Source organism: Pteropus medius, unplaced genomic scaffold, assembly GCF_902729225.1.
Source record: "Pteropus medius unplaced genomic scaffold, Ma_sr-lr_union100, whole genome shotgun sequence".
NCBI classification, from domain to species: domain Eukaryota; kingdom Metazoa; phylum Chordata; class Mammalia; order Chiroptera; family Pteropodidae; genus Pteropus; species Pteropus medius.
In genome coordinates this window covers 1,665,626-1,684,059 of record NW_024356397.1, presented here as the reverse complement: position 1 = coordinate 1,684,059, position 18,434 = coordinate 1,665,626, and the positions used below count along the sequence as shown (strand labels likewise).

General features: G+C 49.4%; 1 protein-coding gene and 1 long non-coding RNA gene across 2 annotated transcripts; one reads left to right on the top strand and one right to left on the bottom strand.

Annotated features, from left to right (window-relative positions):
* Positions 1–1,469: 1,469 nt before the first annotated feature.
* KRT8 (keratin 8) lies at positions 1,470–8,736 on the bottom strand. Its single transcript, XM_039862257.1, has 9 exons — positions 8,315–8,736; positions 5,682–5,890; positions 4,981–5,041; positions 4,374–4,469; positions 3,614–3,778; positions 3,182–3,307; positions 2,372–2,592; positions 2,181–2,239; positions 1,470–1,888 (listed from the first exon to the last, which is right to left on the bottom strand). Exons 1-9 carry the CDS (start codon positions 8,648–8,650, stop codon positions 1,692–1,694), a joined length of 1,470 nt encoding a protein of 489 aa, XP_039718191.1. The 5' UTR covers positions 8,651–8,736; the 3' UTR covers positions 1,470–1,691.
* A 248-nt stretch (positions 8,737–8,984) lies between these two features.
* Positions 8,985–10,467, top strand: LOC120602231 (uncharacterized). The gene is made up of 2 exons (XR_005652665.1): positions 8,985–9,826; positions 10,376–10,467. It is a non-coding gene; the product is annotated as an uncharacterized LOC120602231 (long non-coding RNA).
* Positions 10,468–18,434: the final 7,967 nt, after the last annotated feature.

Genomic DNA, 18,434 nt, shown 5'->3' with positions numbered 1-18,434 from the left:
CCTGGGCTCTAACCACCGTCCTGGCTCCCGGGATTTAGTGAAGAGGGCCAGTCGTACATCATCAGTGGGCGGAAGGTTGGTATTGTTTTATGAAATTTTTGTTTATTATGTAATTTGCAGATTGTGATAAAAATAAATTTCTTACCACAAGCTGCCAAAATAGTTAGAGAGCCACGGTTCTAAGTAATGGCGCTGTTAAGTTTTTATCATGAAGAAGTAGAGTCCCTTATGGTGGCATAGTCCAGAAGCCTGGACCTAGGCCTGGGGCTGGGGATGGGGCTGGGCTCAGTCTGGGAGCAGCTCCACTTAAGTGCTCAGCTCGAGGGGTAGCCCTCTGGTGGGGGCCCAGGGTCTCATAAGTCAAGGGTACAGGGACAAGAGAGTCCTGGAGACCTGAACCTGAGTGTCTTGAGCCAGGCTGTCCCTACTACTGTGAATGCTGCACGTGCTTGTCTATTCTCCCTTGGTGTTTTACAAAGTCTGAAAATGTCCCCATCTCAGTTCTATGGGCTTGTGCAATTTATATGTGCTGAGGGGCCGGCATGTCTGCCTAGAACTCTGTGGTGGTGGCAGTAGAGCCAAGTGCCATGGATGCACTGCTCCACTCAGCTGTACCCTATACCTGTGCGTGTCCTAAGGCTTAGAGACTGTTTCAACAAAGATAGGCAAATCTCTTTAAACATTTACGGAACGCATACATGCCCATGTACACAAGCACACCCTCCACATGCAAACAGAAGCACACACCCTTTACATACTCAGCAATATATATGAATAAAAACACTGCATGTAAGAGTAGAAAGAGGGTAGCAAGGAGCAATGCAGGGTAGATGTGACTGAGTGGAGTGGTAAAAACCCATTTATCAATGCCAAGTCCTATTGTATCTTGGTTTCTGAAAATTGTGGGTCTTATGAATGGACTCTGGGCCTCTGAAGGCATGGGAAAATGAGGATTCCTTAGTCCCCGGCTGCAAAAGAATGAAAATGGTAAAAAGACATCTCTGGCCATCAAGGAAGCACCATGGACCTAGCTGAGGAGTGCAACCTTGAGAACTAGACAGCCCTGGGTTCGAACCCTGTATCTGCCACATTCTAGTTAGGCCATTAATTGGTCTCTCCGGCCAGCCAGCTTTCCTTATCTGCAAATAGTCCTGATGTCAACTTCCTGTGGTCTGCGCGAAGGGAAACTAAACTCTCTCCAGACGACACCATCGGAAACCTGCTCTGCCTACCTCCGGGGCTTGCTGCACAGATAATGAGAAATGGGGTGCTTGAGAGCACGTTAATGACCAAGGTTTCATTCGGCCAGCTTTAGCAAACGAGTCTCTTTGGGAACAGCCTGGATGGAGGAGGCCAGACTTTCCTCCCAGTGCCACCCTTCCCCAGGCACCCCCCGCTTCCGATTCCAGGGATAAGCCTCCTGGTCACCTCTCTCCCACCCCATGGACAAAGGCTACACACACAGCAAGTAGGGTTGGCAGAGCCAGCTGAGACTTTATTTTGGAAAAAACACTTGATTTGGCTTTTAGTTAGGGGCGTGGGTAAGAGGCGGTCCCCCAGGCAGTAGATTCCCCACCCAGGGTTGGGCTGAGGACTGGGGCTGAGCTTCAGGTGGGTCTCCTGGGTTCAAGGCTCTCTGCACAGCAACTTTCCCACAGGCTTGAAAGGCCAAGAGGGACCACGGTAGCCATTTACTTAGGCAGGACATCAGATGACTCAGATACAAGCTTCCCATCACGAGTCTCAATCTTCTTCACCACCACGGTCTTGGTGGAGCTGGTGCGGCTGAAGGAGCCGGAACTCCCCCCAGAGCCGAAGTTGGACTGGAAGCTCACACCGTAGTTGAGGCCGGGACTTGTGAGGTTCCCATAGGCCGGGCTCAGCCCACCTGGTCAGGGATTGGCAACTACATTAGCTCAGGAGCCCTGCATACATCAGGCTCCAATGACCCCTTCTCTCTTCACTCCCTACACAGTCTCCAGGGATGGAGAACTGCCCTGGTTCACTACTCCAGGGAATACCAGGAGCACGGTGGGATAGAGCTTTGACATTAGCTATGTGATCTTGGACAAGATAGTTAATTGGGCCCCAGCTTCCTGAGCTGTACAAGACGGAAATGTATCAGGGTTATAATAAAGGCCCTGCCCTCCTGTCCTGCACCCCAGGGCCAGTACACTCACCTGAGTAGCCACTGGTAGTCTTGGTATGGATACTCATGTTCTGCATCCCAGACTCCAGCCTGTACCCAAAAGATACGTAGGATATCAGTACCAACTCCTGGCCCTATCCCAGACAACAGGACTCAAGTCCCACCTCTCCCCACCCCAGGTCCCAGGGATGGAGCACCAGGGCCAAAGCCCCCCATACCCACCGGCTCTCCTCGCCCTCCAGCAGTTTGCGGTAGGTGGCGATCTCCACATCCAGGGCCAGCTTGACGTTCATGAGCTCCTGGTACTCGCGCAGCTGCCGGGCCATGTCTTGCTTGGCATTTCTCAAAGCAGCCTCCAACTCAGCCACCTTGGCCTGAGCATCCTTGAGGGCCAGCTCCCCACGCTGCTCGGCATCAGCGATGGCGGCCTCCAGGGAAGCCCTCTGTTGGGGGAGGGGGAGAAGTTAGAATAGAACAGAGGGTGGTTCCCTCATGGCCCTGCACCCACCCTCCCTCTCCACTCCTCTAGAGACTTCCCTCCATGAGCTAGACCAACCAACTCTACCCCAGCTCAAAGACAATGCTACCAATAAGTTCCAGAAGCAAAAGGGGGAAATATGAGCAACTTTCAGGCACTTCCCCACAGAAACTTCTCCCCTAGAACACTAAAAGGTATTATCCCCACTCTAACTGAACTAGATCTCTGCTTTCTAGATTTCCTTAAAGCATCATTCTGACCCTGATATACAAGACGTAAAATAAAACAGGCTTGAGGACCCCATCCCAGACCCCAACCCTACTTGCCAAGCCCCCTCTGACCCCCATCACATCCCCAGGGACCTCCTCAGGAGCCCTCAGCTTCCCAGGAGCGGTCTGAGAAGCTGGACTGTAGCTGCCCCTTCAACTCCCACACACTCTGGGGTCTAGGATCCCTTCCCTGACCCCCAGACTCCTCACTCCTTCCTTCCTGCATTATCTCCTCTCACTGGGACGTGTCTGAGGATCCTCTCCTACCCCCAGTCCAGACCATACCTGGCCTTTGAGGGCCTCGATTTCAGCCTGGAGTCGGCTGATGTTCCGGTTCATCTCAGAAATCTCTGTCTTCGTGCGACGCAGGTCATCTCCATGCTTCCCAGCCAATGTCTGCAGCTCCTCATACTGCAGATGTGAGATGAGGAGTTAGGCTTGAGAGGTCCCCCTAGAACCCAAGGTGTCCTCCATCCGAGGGAGAGTGCCCTCTCAGCTAAGTCATCAGAGCCCAAGTCATTTCACCCACCCACCCCTACCCTCTCCACACACACACACTGAAGGCCTTCTTCCAGAGCACCAAGCCCAGGGACATCTCAATCTCCCAAGCACCCACATAGCAGGCAGAGTGGCATTTGAAATCCTGCTTCCTGCTCATGAACTAGGGCACAGAACTGGCCAGAAGGGGAGGGCCAGTCAAATGACCCTGCTCTTCACCTTGATCTGGTACATGGTCTCAGCCTCAGCCCGGCTACGGTTGGCGATGTCCTCGTACTGGGCCTTGACCTCGGCGATGATGCCATCCAGGTCCAGGGAGCGGTTGTTGTCCATGGACAGCACCACGGACGTGTCAGAGATCTGGGCCTGCAGCTCACGGATCTCCTACGGTGGAGAGGGGAGGTGGTGAGGCCTGGTCCTTGCACACAAGGAACCTTCTTTTGCAGAGAGCCTTCCTTAGGGGAACAAGTCAAGGAGGGCAGCAACGGAGGAGAGAATCAGGTGGAGAGGGCAAAGTTCCTGAGGAAAGAAGATGGGTCAAAGACTCATCTTGGTGGGATGCAAAAATGAAATAAGGCCAGTAAAAAAAAAAAAAAGAAAAACTCCTAACTTTGGGTGAGTAGCCAAAGGATAGGGCCCTTCCATCCTCTCAGCAACAAATTCTGAGCGCCCACAGAGGGCTCCCGCACGTGGCTCAAAAATTCAGAACAGATTCAGGACAGAGAGGGCCCAAGTTGCCCCTGGGTCACCACTCTGTGTATGACAATGTTGGACAGGCTATTTTAATTCTCTGAGTCCATTTTCTCATCTGTGAAATAGGATTATCAACTCTCCCTCAGGCAAGGGGACAAAAGACGTAGAATGTCCATGCTGGGTTATTAACATCGATAGCTGTAATTATTCAGTGCTGGGCCCTTGTCTGTTGGTGCACCAGGGGCCAGGAGGAGCCTTTGATGGTGTTAAAAGAACAAGAACATACCTCTTCATACAGCTGCCTATAGAAGTTGATCTCATCGGTTAGCCCTTCCAGGCGAGACTCCAGCTCTACCTTGTTCATGTAAGCTTCATCCACATCCTGGGGAGTGTGGGGAGAGGAGGAGCCTGAGATGAATGCCCACATGGGACCCCAAATCCAGGCACCCAATGGCCTGGACCTAGAAACTTCAAACTATTGCCTTGCCCACCTCACTTTGTAGCCTGATCCTCTAGTGAGGCCTCTGCCCCATCGCACCTGCACATTCCCAGCCCAAATACCTTTACTTGGCTTCCTGCAGCCCTCCTCCCTCTCCCCCTCTTTCCTCTTCCACCTCCTCCTCCCTCTCTTCTTCCTCCAGGAAGCCATCTATGGCCAGACCTCCAATTCTACTGCTCCATTTTTAACCATGTCCCATTATCGATGTCTAGAGTTCTGTCCAAAAACACTGCCTTAACTCTGTGTCCTTGCCTACCTTTCTATGCTGTATAACTAGGAAGCACCCAAATGTTACCAATTATTTCTTAGAAACATTTAGGGACCAAACCCAGAAAGCCTCTTAGTCCAAGTCTCTAAGACCCAGCCTCCAGGTGAGGGTTAAGGACTCCCTCACCTTCTTGATAAGGACAAATTCATTCTCCATCTCTGTGCGCTTGTTGATCTCATCCTCATACCTGGTAAAGAAAAGACTTAGAATCAAAGGATGAAGGCAAAGGGAGGTTGCCCTGAGTCTTTTAAGGGAGGCAAGAATATCTAGAAAATTCAGTTCATGGAAATGCAAGATATAAGAGGACTGGACTGGTGCTTCTGCTCATCAGCCAGTGGGGAGGCCTGGAGCAGGAAATCTCTCTCCAAATCCATGAATACACATTGGATTAGACATAGTAGACATATTGGAGGGTTAGCAACAGGGAGCGACATGAGGATTCAGACAGAACTTTCTGGGTTGTGCTGGAAATCAGGGGTAAGGAATAAAAAGGGGCCAGGGCTGCAATTATATAAGAGGCCTATGGGCTATCTGTCTCTCCCATTTGAGGTTTACTACATACACATTAACGTACAAATTTGTTATCCAAATCTGGACAATTCTGAGATTAAAAGGGGGTGGGTGCTACTAAAAATTATGCCAGCATAAACTAGAGCATAAACTAGACTGTCTTGAGAAAACTTGGTCACATGGTGACCCTAATTATATAAGAATGTATTGCCCTACAAGCTGAGGGCGATGGGGTATGAAGCCTCTAGCTCCCTGAGGTGGGATAGGAAGAGAAGACTTCAGTTGAGCAGATGGTAGTGAGAAGGAGGGCAGCTCACTTATTCTTCAAGTCTTCCACCAGCCCCTGCATGTTGCCACACTCTGCCTCTAGCCTCAGTTTCTCCTGGGCCAGCGTGTCCAGCTGCCGTCGAAGGTTGTTGATGTAGCTCTCAAACATGTTGTCCATGTTGCTGCGAATCGTCTTCTGCTGCTGCAGAAAGTTCCACTTGGTCTCCAGAATCTTGTTTTGCTGCTCCAGGCTCCGTACCTGAATGAGGGAAGACAGAGCAAAAAGATCTACATCAGGCCAGGGCTCAGTCTGGGGGGAAGCAAGCAGTGTTTTCCACTCCCAAACAGTGGGTCTCTCCAGAACCCAGTAACCTGGTTAGTTATAACCTGAGAGAGACAGTATGGTGAGTGGGCGGGGTAGGGAGCCACATCCTTCTAACTCTAGGGACGGGGACGACACAAGTGCGCATGGTCGGAAGGGGACAGCTAGGAGTCATGCTAAAGCTGTGGTTGCAGAACAAATAGGTCTTCTTGACTTAGGTTATATATTATAGATCAATAAAAATAGCCAAGTGTTATAAGACCGAAAAATAAAGTGTAGATTGTTCGTAACAAATGCTAACATCATTATCATCATTATTATCTGGAATGGCTTTGAAGAACTCGTACAGTTTAGAGGGAAACATTTGCCCTATGGCCTGAAGACCCAGGTTTTAACCAACATAGCTGCTAACCTGGGCTGCATAATGTTGGATTGCTTCACCTCTCAGAGCCTGGGGCTCCTCAGCCCTGCCATGGCCTAGAGGAACTCAGGCAAGTCCTTTCAGGAGCCCCATTTCTGTGCAGACCTCACTTGTGGTCAGGGAAGAGATAAGAGACTAGGGAGATCTATCTTCAGAGGAAGATTTTCTCCTACCCTATCCCCACCCTATTCCACCTGAAAACCACAACTCTCTCCGTCCTGCCCCAAACACAAAGGTCCTGGGTTCCTTGGGCTCAAGAAATCCAGATTTTAGGATAAAATTAAGGCATGTTAGAAGGGAAATGTTTAAAAAAGAAATAGACTGCTTTTAAGAAGAATAATTTATTTTTAATAATTAACCCAAAGTTGTATCTTTTTTTTAATTGGGGGGAGGACTTAGAAAAAAATAATTGACTTAAGGGTCCAGCCTAGATCCAACAAATCTTTCTCGGTAAATCCCTTTCTTCTCCAGGTCATTCTGTCCCAAAATTATGAAAATAAGTGATTATAACATATAGCTTTACTGGGCTGCTTAATACAGGCCAAGCACTGCCAAGCTATTTACCTACATTACATGCTTGAATAGGCAAAACCTCTGATTTAGGGCTGATCGTGCCCATTTTATAGATGAGGAAATCAGATTCGGCAACGGAGCCCATCAAAGGAAAGGGCAGAGCACTGAGAATCATGATTTGGGATTAGGAGCCTGTGCTTTACTACTACTCACGGGGAGGACTCCGGAGCTAGCAGAACGCAGTCAAGCAAAGTCAAGGGTGCTTAGAGCTAAGGAACTAGGAAGCCCTCCTCCCAGAACAGGGGAGAGAGGGCTTCCTGGGGGACTCCAATCCCTAAAGGCGCAAATCTGCCCCAGGATTTCCCACCTTCCGTTCCCACAATGCCTCCCAGGAGCCAGTCAGCGGAGAGGGGCCCAATCCTCCTGCACGCTGAGGCCCTCAGGGGCCCCTGCTGACTGGCTCCTGAGTACATCCCCAAGGCTGCAAAACGCGACCTGGTCTCTACTCTGCGAAAGTGGAGCCAGGCCATTGGGACGGAGCCAAGGAGGGAAGAGAGAGAGAGGGGACAAGGGCTGAGTGGGAATAGGGGCGTTGGCGGACAGACGCATTATCTAAAGCCATGAACTCTAAGGTTTAACAGGACATGAAACCTGGGCGCAGTGTCCAACGCCCTCAGACTTTGAATCCTAAATGCGCTTTTCTGAATTCAGGCCCTGGCGTCCCACCCCATTCCATCACGACGCAGATTGTCCCAACCCGACAGGATAAGAGCTGCCCAGGTAGAGCAGCGCGTCACCCAGACGGCTGGCCTCAGCCCCTCACCCCACGGTTGGGGTGGGTCTCTGGCCCTTCCGGTCCCGCCCACTGCAGGCTCCAGGGCGAGGGCCAAGTATGACTCATCTTGGTGTCCCCCACGCTCCGGCCTTGGGATGCAAGAGGCCTCAGCCTCAGTCGATATTTGCCTGTTTGAATCAAGACCTATCCCAGATCTATCAAGTCTCCATTTAAATAATTTTTTTTAAAAAAAAAAAAGCCCAGGAGCACCTCTGAGAAGCTGTTGGGGTAGTGCTAAGGGAGAAGGGTGAACCTGAAGGAGGGGCTCCCTTCCCACCCGACAGCAGAACAGCTGGGACTCTTCCAGGCTGAAAGCTTTATCCAAGGTCGGAACTCGGGTCGGGGTGAGATGGATGAGGGAGGGATTTAGAGTCAGAAGCCACCCAGACCCTCTTTCCATCCCTGCGCCAGCCCAAACCAAAAGTGCATGGGAAGAGTGAGCCATAGGTTGGGAGTATTGCCAGGGTGGGTTGGGCTCAGCAGGATGCCAGTGGAAGGCTGAAGATGTGCCCACCGACGGGGCAACCAAGAGATAGAGCATGGACCCTCGTTGGGCCCCAGGCACAGCCAGTTAGGCAGAAGGGACCCTCACCTTGTCGATGAAGTTAGCAAACTTGTTGTTGAGGGTCTTGATCTGCTCCTTCTCCTGGGTGCGCACGGCCTGGATGTTGGGGTCCACCTCCAGCTTCAGGGGGCTCAGCAAGCTCTGGTTCACTTGGACCGCTGTGATGTTCCCCGCACCTCCAGCTCCGCCGTAACCCCCAGCCAGGTTCATGTTGATGCCTAGGCCAGGCCGGTAGCTGCCCACCCGGGAAAAGGCCGAGGAGCTGATACGGGAACCGGGAGCACTCGAGTACGAGCGGCTGCTGAAGGCCCGAGGACCAGAGGTGGACACCTTGTAGGTCTTCTGGGTCACCCTCACGGACATGTTGGAGGCTGGAGTAAAGGCGAGGAGCCGAAACTGACAGACTCTGGAGGAGCCAAAAAGCTGCTTCCAAGTGGGGGGACAGCGTGGCCCTTTATAAAAGGGAGCCCAACCCAAAGGGAGGGGGATGGGCCTGGTACCTGAGTGGCTAAGCCTTGAGGGGGCCGGGCCTAACTCGATACCTGCCACCTACAGGCCCAAGTCAGGTGGGGGCAGCAGAGAGCTGCTCCCACCCTGAAGCCCATTAGGGCACCACCCCAGAAGCCCAGGAAAGAGCAATTCCGTGAATGTGAAAGTGGCAGGATCCAGTGGCTGCACAAGTAACAAAGAGACTGGGGGTGTCACCCAGCCACTGCAACCCTGACTCCTGGGTCTTGTCTCTTTCCCTCCTATGGGAAGCACAACAAGAAAGAGGTCCCTGGTGTTTCCATCTGAGCAGCTGACACCCCAAAGACACCACCCTTCTTCTCTCCATTTTGATTATGAAAGTCTGCCCAGGCTGGAGGACAAGGAACCTGAGTTCTGAATCCTTGAACCAGAAGTCAATCATTTGCCTAGTCTCTCTTCAGTTAGTGTGGTATCCTCAGCATCTAGTGCAGTGCCAAGAGGGGCAGGGTAAATACTTGTGGAATGAATGAATCAGTGAACAAACACACACATACACAGAAGCTATCTTCCCTCTGGGTCTGTAGGTACAGGATAATGTGAGATTCAACACAGCACTTTTCCTGGACACAACCAAGTGCACTCTCTCCTCCCAAGATTTCAGAATTCCCAGGGCCAGGCTGAAAACTGTAGGCCTGCTGAAGGGCAGAGAGAATGAAGAACAAGAGCAAGAGAGGTAGAGGAATGGGGGGAGCTCAGGAGAGAAGAAGCTGTGTTGTGGTCTTCACTGTTCTCACTGCTTCTTGAGGGAGTCCTTCCCCTAGTTCTCAATGGGTGATTTGGGAAGGGAGGCAGGATGGAGTGCAGAGGAGTGGAAGGCGGGGACACTGATCTGCAGCCACCTGGGCCCTCCTTCTCTTCCTAGTTCCCCAACCAGCCTGAGGAGATGCAAGAAGAGTCCCTGCACCTGTCTCCCTGAACCCATTATCGAAATGAGTCAAGAGGGCAGGCTGAGGCACAGCATGCACCTGCAGGTTGGAGACTGGGGAGCTGAACAAGACACCCCAGGCCTGGGTGAGGCTGGGTGGGGCAGACCCAGTGGGTGGAAGGCGGGAGGTTTGTTTGGGTCCCCGAGGCAGAGATTCCAGCTGTAATCACCTGATGGGGCTGGATTCTCTGAAAGATCCTGCGGGGCATGCAGTGGTACTGGATGGCTCTAACTAAAGAGACCAACAGATGCCGGTCACCCAGATACCCTGGGGAAAAGGGAGAGGTTGTCCATAGCCCCAAACCCAGGGAAGAGGCATGACACTGCCCACCTACCCCATTCTTCTCTAGAAGAGGCACCCGGGCTCCCAGAAGGACAGGCACAATAGACCCCTACAGAGGAACAGAGAGAACCAGAAGCCCCCGCCTCCTGGCGACACATAGACAGGCTTCCTCAGACTACACACACACACACACACACACACGCACACACACACACACACACACACACACCAAACAATTTCTTGAAGTCCCTTCCAGAAAAACAAATCCAGAGACTTTCAGAGGGGGACACGATGACTACATCCCTTTCTCCCTCCCCTCTTTCCCCTCTTTTCTCCTCCTCACCCTACCCAGGCTCTGGCCTCCTAATGCGCTCAACCAGTCAAGGGGAAATCCAGTTAGCACCTGTTTGCACCAGGCCCTCTCCCAGCACCTTTAAACAATGCTTAATTTTCCAAAGAGTGATTTGAATGCATGCCACCCCCTCCCCAACAAACACCCACACCTAGCAGAGCAGAGAGACTTCTTCCAGAGACCAAAGGGAGGGGTATGGGCCAGGTGCCAAACCCAGGACAGAGAAAGCAGAAGGAGAGAGGGAGCGGGCCGGTCAGACTGGTATAGCAGCCATGGGGAGAGAAGGCAACCAGCTCCCCAGTTCTTCCCCTCCCCCACAGTGTGTTGGCTGAACCTGGGCAGACTTGGATGAGAGGGACCATACCTGAAGTCCTGAGCACAAAACAGCAACCCAGAGCCCCCCTGAAATGTTAGCCCCTCCACTACCACCCCCCTGGTTCCCTGGTTCCAGCAGTGCCTTGTGTGTAAGACAAAGGAGACTACAAGGGACCCTGTGGTTGTCAAGCTGTAGGGCTTGCCCAGATCCCACCCAGGCGGAAGCCCCTCTTTGCTGGGGCAGCCCAAAACAATTCAGGACTAAAAGTGTCAACATGTCATTTGTCAGCTCCCTATTACCCAGAGACTCCAGCCAACCTATCCTCCATGTCCCAGGCCAGCCTCTAGAGAAGAGGCCAGCACTGCCCTCTCTAATGGCCCTGCCTGAGGTTCCTCAGTGAAGGCAAAAGGGGAAGGCCCCAGGACTAGGGCCAAGTGATGAGGGAAGAGAAAACCGGACTGGGGCAGCCTGCAGGTACAACTACTTGGAAGGCTGTCTCTGCCCACTGTGGTCTATGCGCCACACTGCTGCCTGCCCAACAAAAGGGAAAGTGTTTGTGGTGACTGTGCCTCATCCAGAAGACTCTGCCCCAAACTGCCTTTTCTGGAGAATCGAAAGGGGAAGGAAGAGATACTCAGCCATTCCCCCACCCCCAGTGGCAATAGTACAGAATGAGTCAGGGAGTCCTTGAGCCCTGGGCATCTGTGTCAAGGCTGAGAGCAGAGCTGGGTGGTCAGGGCAGCTGTTATCATTACATCATTCCCAATCATTGGAAAAGATGGTCTGAACAAGTTCTCAGTGCTCAGGACTGATGACACGAAGACGCCACATTCACAGCAGCACTATTCGTAACAGCCAGAACAGAAACTCCCCAAACATCCATCATTTGATGAATGGATAAATGAAATGTGGCATATCAATCCAATGCTGTATTATTCACAATAAAAGGATTGAAGTCCTGATACATGCTACAGTGTGGATGAACCTTGAAAACATTAAGCAAAGTAAAGAAAGTCAGGCACAGAAGGCCACGTATTGCATAATTCCATTTACATGAAATGTCCAGAATACGCAAATCTATAGAAACAGAAAACAGATTCATGGCTGCCCAGATTGGAAGGAATGGAGGTGATTGCTAAAGAATAAATAAGGTATGTTTTGGAGTGATGAAAATTTCTAAATTCAATTATAGTGATGATTGCACAAGTCTGTGAAAATGCGAAAAACCATGTCTGTACACTTTAAATGGTTGAATTGTGTGGTATATGAATTACAGCTTAATAAAACTCTTACCAAAAAAAAAAATATATATATATATATCACAAAAGCATATATTAGTCACTTACATAAAGCAAGGACTTTGTGAACCAGCATAGGGATCAAGGGATAGAAGAGAAGATTTCATTTAGATACTGAAGTTAAGGAAATTCTCCACCTCTAGGTTAATAACCAGAGTAGTGTCCTCAAAGCACTGAAATCATTTTAAAAGATGGACAATTTAAAATCTTATTGGTGGCATACAATAGCTGAACTTAGCACCAAGCAGTTAGCAAGAACAATTAGTTTAAGTAGGAAACTACAGATGGTGAGAACGCCCATGATAAGCCACAACATGAATAATAAAGTTGATGGTTGGTTTTTATGCTGTGTGCCTCAAGGCCAGCATTATTCATAGTAAATAATCAGTAAGTGGTGATTATTTTTCTTTTAACAGTGGCTCTAATGATTACAGCCAGCCAAATGGGCAGGGACTGCCTAGACAGGCAGCAAGCTCCTATCCCTAGAAGTCTTGAGACTGAGGCACCAGACCAGCTGTTCCCTGGGTTCACTGTTGCAGGATTCCTAGGTCAGGAGGCAGTTGGGACTATAATGTCCAAATCCTCCCCACTCTGAGAGCCTTCGATCCATGTCCCGCCACCATAGAGCTTTACACATAAGATATTAGACATCTACGAAAGTTCTTGGGCTAGAAATTTGGATTTTAATAGGAGATGTAATTAAAAGTTATTAGAACAAGGAACTTCTTACTTGGGGAGGAAAGTGGCAAGATAAGCCTTATTACAGAGGAAAGGAGACATAAGCCTGTGGGGGTGGGGAAGTCCCCTCCCTTCCTCTTTTGGTTCTTCTGGCTGGTTGAATAATTAAAATTACATAAGGCAGATTAACAGGAAAAAACTCAAGCTTTAATACATACACATGGAAAATTCACATAAGCGTGAAAAGACAATAAGGCAAAATGAGGTACACCTGTCATTCTGGACTGAGAGGGAGGCAGGGGTCTGAGACTTCAAAGGAAAAATAGACAATTCACAGGGAGATGAGAAAGAGCAAACGCTTGGTAAACAAATGTTTGGCAGGCCACCCAGAAGCAATGGAATGCAGGAGTCTAACAAACAGACTTCGCTTGATTCCTCCCTGTCTGCCACATTGAGTTCATATTATGTTATAGTGAGAGCTCCCTTCTTAGAACAGGTTTTTCTTTCTGAATTCCTTTAGGTATGTAAGGAGGAGGTAAAAAGCTCTTCTTGAGTTTGTTGGGCTTTAATTGTCATTGGCTCGAAATAATCCAAACGCCATGGTGGTAAGTTCTAGGGAGACTCGTTCTAAACTCCTACAAGCCCATTGGCCTGGAGATGATGAGGTCTCCCTCCCCGCTTCACATCCTCACACCCTCATCTCCATTGATACCAAACCAGAAGGGGCCATCTATTGATGGCAGTCAAGCCAAGTAGGAGGGATCCAGTTGTGGCTCATCCCTTGGAGACTTTCCCTATAACTCTGGTTCTCTCTCTGGAGCATGTGCATCAAAATCACTCAGACTATATTCCATCTGCATTTTTTGAAAGGTTCCTCCATGCTGCCAGGGTTGAACACCAGGCTTTGGCTCTGGTTCCACCTCCAAGACCTCCAGGAACACACTCTTCCTCTCCTCAAGCCCAAAGCACTGCAGAGTCCCCACTTAGAGAGGACAATATACCTGCCTCTCAGGAAGGAAAACAGAGAGTGGCCAGTCCCCAGAGCCAGGTACATAGACAGAGGCTGAGAAAAGATCAGGTCCCACTCATGGTGGTGAGGACAGCTGTGTGGAGGACCTGAATGATGGGAAGTGGAAGGCAGGGCATCACCAGAAAAGGCCACTCAGGGGATGAGTCTCTGGAGGAGCCCTCAGGAAGGAGTCACACAGCCCACTGCACCCCACCCCAGCTCCACTGCAGGAAAAAAATGCTTTCCTAAAGGTGTGTTCAGGTAACCAGACAGGAAGGAGTACAAGAGGGAGGAAAGAAAGGAAAGGACTTGGGGACCAGCCACAGCAGCTGCCCCCACCCTTACCCTGTCCCGCATCCTCCAGCTCCAAGCCTAGGCCCTTGGCAATGGAGCCATTGTCCAGAGGTCTACTGTTCTGAATTTCCTGCTGGGCACCCCAAAAACCAAGATAGGAATGGGGGCAGGGACTCGAGGCCTTTATTCCCTCCTGTTTTTATTCATTCATTCATCTACTCATTTGCTTATCAGATATTAGCCTAAAATTTTTGAGGAGAGAGCTGTTCGGTTCCTTTTCCACCAGTTAGGTATAAGTGAGATCCTCCTTTGGTCAGAGAAAGATATATCTTGAAGGTTCCTATTAAAAAGTGACCATTAGGAGTCCTTAGTTATTAATTAAGCATATTGGTAGCTGACTATATATGGGCACATGCTGGGAAGGCTCTGAGAGAACTGGGTCCTTAATGGTCTTCGCTGTATGTTGGAGGAGACAGACAGACACACAATGCCACTTATTCTAACATTATAATAATTATACTTAAGTGGCACGAAAATGACTTACGAATATTCATTCATTTAATCTTTATAAGAACCCTATAAAGTAGGTGCCGTAATCACCATTTTTACCAGGAGAGGTTAAGTATCATGCCCAAGGTCACACAGCAGTGGCTCTTTCTCCATGTCCTTAACCACTGTATCATACTTCTAGTTATAATGATGGGGAGCAAGAAAAGTGGGATGGTGGTTTAACAGCCCAGAGGCTGTCCTCAGATCAGCAAACTGGCATTAGCAGGGGCAGGGCCTGAGAAAGGGGACTGAGGACAGCACACTTTGATGGGCGGAGGAGCAGCGTCAGCACTGGGCCCAAGGATCCCTCAAGGCATGGGAGAACTGGTGGCATAGTGAAGAGTATGCTGAGGGGAGCTCCCTTACCTCCACATTGCCTAAAGGTGGTCTTGTTTGGGATGAAAACTTCTGAGTCTCCATTTTTTAGCCCCCTTCCTCTAGCCACAATTCTTCAGAGAAATCTATGGCTCTGCTTATAAAAGGGACCCCTTTATGGCCTGGAAAACATTCCCCAAACACCCCCTTAAAAACTCATAATGCGTGGAGCTGAACAAAAACCTTTGAATGCTCTGTACCCCGTACTTGCCAAGGAGCCCCAGGTTAGGGCCCGCTCTCATACACCCCAGATGCCCACCCCAGCCCCTGGGTAAAGAGAAGGGCCCCTTTCTTGTTTTCCCAATACACAAAACAGTGATTCTTCCATACCTGGAACAGAAGAGAAAGTCACACAACGTGTAGGGGGCGTGAAAAGTCATGAGCAAGGCACAGTCATCTGAGAGGTGTTCTCCTGGTCTCCATATCTCACCTCACTCAAGGATATGGCCAAACTTAGGGCATTCTCAACCTTTTCCACCATGATAGGTCATGGCCTACATGAAATAAGCATTTGTGTATGGCAGGCTGGGACAAATTAAAGGCTTTTTTGGGGACCAGATGTGGTCAGGCCAGAAGCTACGGCTGCCCCAGGCTTCACTCAGACACTCAGAGGGTTGATAGGCCCAATTTATTGCACAGTTAGTTATAGCCCACTCTTGGCACAGCCAAAGTCACCAGGAACCCTGGCTGGGAAGCTCTGGTGTGGGGAGACCAGGCTGTTTTGGACCGATAAGGAATGAGATGAAAACAGATAAAGCCCAGCCTGCCTTGGAGAAGATCAAGGGCATCCATCAGAGCTGGAAGCCATAAACTCCTAGGTATTCTACCCAGCCATAAATACTAGGCTGAGGTTAATCCCCCACCATAAAAATAGGTAGGGAGGAGGCAAGAGAACTAAAATGTGAAATCAAGCTATATTCAGAGACTGCAATAATATACTGATCAGCCCTACAGCCAGACCAGGAGGAAACCTGCAGAACAAAGGAAGATTTCTGTTGGCATTGCTAACAAAGCATTTCTCCACAAGGCGAACAGAAAACAGGAAAAACAGTCCTTAAGTGGCACCCTACACAAAATAAAATTCTTCATTCCCTATGGCTAAAATCATGGGGAACCTCTGGATCAAAGGCTAGGAATTACCAGCAGGTCTTTTATGCTGCTTATTCTTACCTTCTCTCTACGTACTCTTATCCTTTCACACTGTATGTCCATACCATCAAAGAAAAATGAGTAAACAAAGTTTTTAAACTCCAATTCACAGAAACTAAAGAATGATATATAAACTGAATTCCCTGAACTCTCTGAGTCTCTCTCAGAGTCTTTCCTCTGTCCCTCTCAGTGGAAGATAATGATGATAAGCTGGTGTTTTATGATCAGCCCCTGCCCTCAAGACAAGCAAGAGCCAAGTGCTCTGCCCAAACAAATAACTCTTCACATGCCCACCCCACCTGTGCCCACACAACCTCAGCCGATGCCACGTGTCCTCTCAGCCCCCAGATGCACCCTCACAGATAGTCAGTCACTTTCTCTCTCTCTCTCTCTGCCTCTCTCTCTTTCTCTCTCTCTCATCATCCTCACATGAATACGTACCACCTCTCACCTCTCCCACCCATCACAGCCATATACACACCACTCTTCAATGCACATCACACACGCACCCGTGCATACACAGCTATAACATTCGAGACCAACACACAGATACACATTATTGCTTGGGACTCTTGATTGCAAATGACTGAGACCCAACTCAAACAGGCTGAAGCACAAAAGATAATTAATTGCTCACATAGTTAGAAAGCATTGGGTTTTTAGCATAGCCAGATGAGGAGCTCAGTGATGGTACCAAGACCATCTTGACTCTGTTTTCCTCTGAGTTAACTACCTTCTCAGGCATAGAATCTCTATGCTGCAGCAAATGCCTCTTTCCCAATCCTTCACACTAAAGTTCCAAGGCTCAGTCTCATTAGACTAACAGGCCATATGCTCACCCCAGAACAAATCACTGTGGCCAGGGGATTAGAATATTATAATTTTGACTAGACTGGATCATGTGCCTGGCCCCTGGCGAGAGGTGGTCAGCCCACCCAAACTATATAGAAGGGAGCAAAAAAAGGTGATTTACCAAAAGAAGAGAAAGAGATGTTGGACAGGTGAAAACAACAGATGTTCACTACCTACACTGACCTGAATGTACACAAAGAAGATATGGAAATCCTGAAGGCTGCAGGGGTATAAAGATATCAGTGTACATACTGAGCCCTTGCATAAATATAAGTACTGACCAAAGTCCACCTTCTGTACCTTATCAACGAAATATAGATTTCAGATAAATGAGTGATTCAGACATATGCTATAGGACTTCAGAGGAAAGGAAAGAGTTGTTTAAATGGGTTCGGGCTTGATCAAGCTGAGCTTAGAAAAGAAGTAAGATATGGATAGAAAGATCCAGAAATGCAATGAGCCATTGACCAGGAACAAGTTCCTAAGGCCAGACAGAGTTTATCCTGTAGGTCACAGGGGCCAGTGAAAGTGTGGGGCAGGAGAGTGACATGGTTAAAGTAGTGTTTTGGGAAGATTAAGTAGACTGAGATATGCAAGTTAGAAGGTAGGGGCAAAAATTGAAGGCAGGAGACTAGACAAGGGGCTATTTCAGAATGCAATTTAGGAGGCATGTGGTGTGGTAGGAGCAGTAGGATGGACATACAGGGATGGAATAAAACACAACGGATGTTGTGAGGAAAAACCAAAGGATGTGGCATGGCTGAGTCCAAGGTTAAGAGAATCAAGAAGGTGATTCAGATGCACTTCTGGTAACTCCCTACTGAACCGTAGTGCCTTCTACTTTAGCCAAACTAGTGCACGCATTTACCATGAGCCACTGAATCCAGCCATGCCATCATGTTCATCTCATCATTGTCAGACCACAGCTCCTGGCAGACAGGATTGGGTCCTCTAGTGTCAGTGTCTTGTTCCTATCTCTGTGCCAGTGTCTATCTGGCAAGGCTCCTGCCCACAGTAGAGGCCTCAGAGTGAATATGCAGACCCTCCCGCCGAATACATGATTTACACTTGCCTCCTTACCTTTATCGCACACGCATGCACACACGCACATATGCCTTCACTTCACTAGCAGCATGATGAGGCCACCATAAACCCTCCATGGTACTCGGCAGTAGATGCAAATGTGAGCAGGCATATTTTCTCCCTTCTGACCATGCCATGCCTGTAGAACAGTGTTAGGATCTTGTCTGACTCTTAGGAGGCACTTGGACAAATGGGAGCCGATGCAAGATGTCTGAGATGGGAGATAGGGAACCATGTACCACAGAGACACTGCTATAGGACCTGGGAGTGCAAGCCCTGGAGAAAAAGAGGAGGCACGGACTGCCAGGAGGAAGAAGGGACATTCATCTACGTGGCCCAAGGGATATAACTAGAATGAATGGAAGAAGCCCCCAGAGAGACTTCTTCCACAGAGTTCCCAAAACTAAGCTTTGAGAACGTGGACTCTGCGGTGTGTTCTGGGAAGTTGTGGTTTCC